We start from the raw sequence: 3,754 nt of genomic DNA, 5'->3' as shown, positions 1-3,754 counted from the left end.
GGATGTGTAATAATGTTGATTTTTTTCTGTTCTTGTTCCTTTTTACCAAGCCGGGTTTGTTTGTCCTTGTTTCCCTCTCCTGCAGAGTTCCTCCTGAGGGAGTTCATAAGCCAGTCAAAGATCTGCACGTCACAATGGACTGAGATGTCAACTTCCTCCCACCAAAAAAACAAAAAAAAGTAAAGTCGTCATGCAGCATGAGGACAAAAAGTCATACTACAGCTACTGCACCCTCTAATTTATTAGATTCTTTCAATTATGTGTTTCATAGGGGCCTCGGAGCACTTCTGCAAACTAAATGAGCTGTGCTGGAACTTACACCATCATGTAACCCAAAAAAGGAAATCTCTTATTCATAAAAAGAACAAAATGTTTGCTTTGATTATTCCTTGAGAAACTGAATGTCACGGTCCTGGGTCGATGGCCCAGTGTTTTCTGTTTTGTTTTATTAATCTTTGATTTCTTGATGTGTCTTTGTTAGTTCTTAGGTTTTGGTTCTGTGTCCCCGCTGTTCTGTGTTGGTATTGTGCCTCTATATAAATAGCATCATAATTTCATATTTTGTCAGCACTTCCTAGTAGTATGTAACTACACCATAAATGTCAGGGTTTGCGTGTTGAGATATGAATGGAGGACCCAAGATGCAGGCACTGCTGATGTGAGAGCTTTATTCATGGAGAGTGACATACAAAAAAAGGCGAGGGAGGCGAGAAACAAAACTAAGAAAACCTAAACTGGGAAAGCTGAGAACCAAATAACAAACCTGGACACGAGGGAATGGAGTTAAAACACGAAGGATGACAAGCAGGAAAAACAGCATGGAGGAGCACAGACGGACCAGTAACACACACAAGAGGACAAATGCTATAAATTAGTGAGGGCCCGCTTGAAGCTGACGCTCCGGCGCGTGTGTCAAAAAACACCAACACACCGCTTCAGAAGCACTCTGTCGATGCTTGATTCGTTTGGCCACAGTCACGTGATCAGTGATGTCCAATTGTGAATTGTGAATTCCACTGTGTAGAGTGGGCAATCATAATGACGCAGTTCAGTTTTTTTGTAGATTCAAGCTGCTCTTCATATTTCTGACCACCAGATGTCACCAGAGAGGACTGTGTTAAAAAGCTTCCAGTAATGAATCGTTTTTCAACACAAGCTTCAATGCTTCAGAAAGCTTTGTTTGGCCATCACTACTATAAATACACACAGAGGGAAACGAGGAAACTGCACACAGGAGGGGGACACAGCTGAGCCTAATGAATCTGACGAGACTGAGCTGAAAGACGAGATGGATCATTCAAGTACTGTACATGATGTGGGTAGATGCTGTACGTTTATGGGCTGCAGGAGAGGCACAGATTAGGGTATTTGTGCAGACGAGGTTGTTTGGGGTGCCTGCGTGTTTGCCTGCTGGGCCTGAGCGAGCCTCTCATATCTGTGGCCCGGCGGTCTCTTCTCTTGCTGAGGATCTTAACGTAGTTGGCTGGGACGAGCATGTGGTCTCACCGTCCACACTGGCCAGGAGCCAGCCACGCACACGGGGCTGTAGCTCTAAACACGAGGGAGAGGAAAACACTGTGATAGATGTAAACATGGGGCACGCTCACACAAAAGAAGAGCCCTCATCTGTTAGTTGTAAGATAAGGAAAACAAAAATAGAAGGTTTTGGGTCAAAGCACTCAGAATCAAATGTCCCGCAGCCAGTAAAAAGCTCATCACCTTTAGGAGCGAGGTTGAGCATCTCTCCAGCTCGCATAGAAAGCTCCTCCTGAGAAGCAGCTGTCAAGTCATATTCTCCTCTGGCCACCACGTGGTCGTCCTCCTCGCTCGCCCAGTTAGTGTCTAAACCAAGCAAGGAAACTGAATGAAAGACATTCATAATTTTAACTGGTCTTAACCAAAAACAAGTCCTTCTGCTTTTCCTTACACTTGTAAAGTAACTAATGGCATATGGAGCTATGGTACCCAATTTATTTGCCACAGAGTTACACAAAGGCACATATGATGTCATACAAGCAGACTCATCTTTACACGTGTACTGCAGCCCTGAACATTACCAGGTTCAGATTCTATTATCAAACTTTACAACAGCAGCCTTAATTACTTTAACTCAAAACAATTAGCACCTGCAGCCACTGTCCTGTGTTGAGTACACCTCTCAAAACAACAAAATGTACTCATGTGAATATGTAAGTGCTTGCTGTTCCATCTCTTCCACCTGCTGCACAAACCTGCTGGGGGGGACGTCTTCAAGGTGAGGTGTGTGTCTGTATCCTCCCAGGCTGTAGCCACCACAGATGGAGCTCCCATAGAGGCTGTAAGAGGGGAGAAGGAGCTGTTGGATGGACGGTAGGACTGCTGGACCTGACGAGGGGGCACCGGGGGCGCCATCCTGGGCAGGACAGAAGAGCCAGCAGGGGTGGAGGAGCCTGTAGCTTATCCCAAATCTGTAGATCTGTTTGGTGACAACATAAAGATAGAATATCAGTAAAATCCACCCATAATTCATTGCAACATTAATTGAGCAAAGCATTAGTTCGAAACGTCATGGAGTCAAGCTAAACCACAAACTGAATGAACAGCTCATAGAGTGGCTCTCTTCCACAGCGTGTCCTTTGTCCTTTCTCCCTCCCCTCAACCCCAACCAGTCCTCAGAGGCTGCCCCTCCCTATACCTGGTTCTGCTGGAAGTTTCTTCCAGTTAAAATGGTGTTTTTCCTTCCCACAGTCACCAAGTGCTCACTCAAAAGGTTTTTTTTTGATCATTTAGTTTTCTCTGTATTACAATAGGGCCTCCACCTTGCAGTATAAAGTGTCTTGAGGTGACTGTTGTTGTGATTAACGCTATATAAATAAACTGAAATTGAATTGAGTCAACACTTCCTCCTGCCTCATCTCCAGCTCTGCTACTCTTCATCTGTACAGACTGTGGAAAATACACAATAAATTCACCATCAACCAGCAGCTAGTGGCAACTTTTAGCATGGGATGTTTTCTGACATGAGCTGACATTATGAACCAGTCAACACACCTTAAATATCATTATCACAGCTCTGATTGTTCAGTTTCTCCAATCTGATGACCATATTCTCTTAACCGTAAAAAGATATGTTGATATGTCCAAAAAAGATAAAGATGTGTCCAGATTTAATTCCATTTCCTCACTTAAAGCGGAAAAAAGTGTCAGGGTGGGGGGACTGATTGAACTGTGATTGTGGAATTTGCCTCACACAGGTGCGTTCACTATTGCTTGTTTGAGAATACTGCTGTATATATACAAATGCTGACTGTACAAACAAACTGTTGTACATATATTTTTAGAATTATCGGAAAATGTTGAGAAAAAGACAAGAAAAAACAATGACTTGCAGCATCAAGCGGAGGAGTTTAATCTTCTCTGGGTCTCGTTTAGGAGTTTGGGGACAGCTGAGCAGAGGACTGACAGATGAAAAAAAATGAGCTTTCTCTAAGGGTGTTGCCTCTCCCTTAAAGACAGGCTGAGGAGTTCAGCTACTCAAAAGGGGCTCAGAGTAGAACTGCTATTCCTTCACGTTGAAGAGAGGCTGATGAGAAAAGGAGAAAGAGGCCCCAGGGCAGACCCAGGACACTCTGGAGAGGCTATATCTCTCAGCTGGCCTGAGGATGTCTTGGTGTTATCCCAGAAGAAGTGGAGGAGGTGGCTGGGGAGAGGGAGATGTGGGCTTCTCTGCTTAGGCTGCTGCCCGGGTAAACCAGTCCTTGATAAGCAGAAGAAA

At 44.4% G+C, this 3,754-nt stretch overlaps 1 protein-coding gene across 1 annotated transcript; it reads right to left on the bottom strand.

Annotated features, from left to right (window-relative positions):
* Positions 1 to 708: 708 nt before the first annotated feature.
* On the bottom strand, positions 709 to 2,431 carry LOC134640093 (peroxisomal membrane protein PEX13-like). The gene is made up of 3 exons (XM_063491685.1): positions 2,232 to 2,431; positions 1,720 to 1,842; positions 709 to 1,551 (listed from the first exon to the last, which is right to left on the bottom strand). Exons 1-3 carry the CDS (start codon positions 2,389 to 2,391, stop codon positions 1,430 to 1,432), a joined length of 405 nt encoding a protein of 134 aa, XP_063347755.1. The 5' UTR covers positions 2,392 to 2,431; the 3' UTR covers positions 709 to 1,429.
* Positions 2,432 to 3,754: the final 1,323 nt, after the last annotated feature.

Source organism: Pelmatolapia mariae, linkage group LG13 (assembly GCF_036321145.2).
Source record: "Pelmatolapia mariae isolate MD_Pm_ZW linkage group LG13, Pm_UMD_F_2, whole genome shotgun sequence".
Lineage (NCBI taxonomy): Eukaryota > Metazoa > Chordata > Actinopteri > Cichliformes > Cichlidae > Pelmatolapia > Pelmatolapia mariae.
This window is presented reverse-complemented; position numbering and strand designations above follow the sequence as displayed.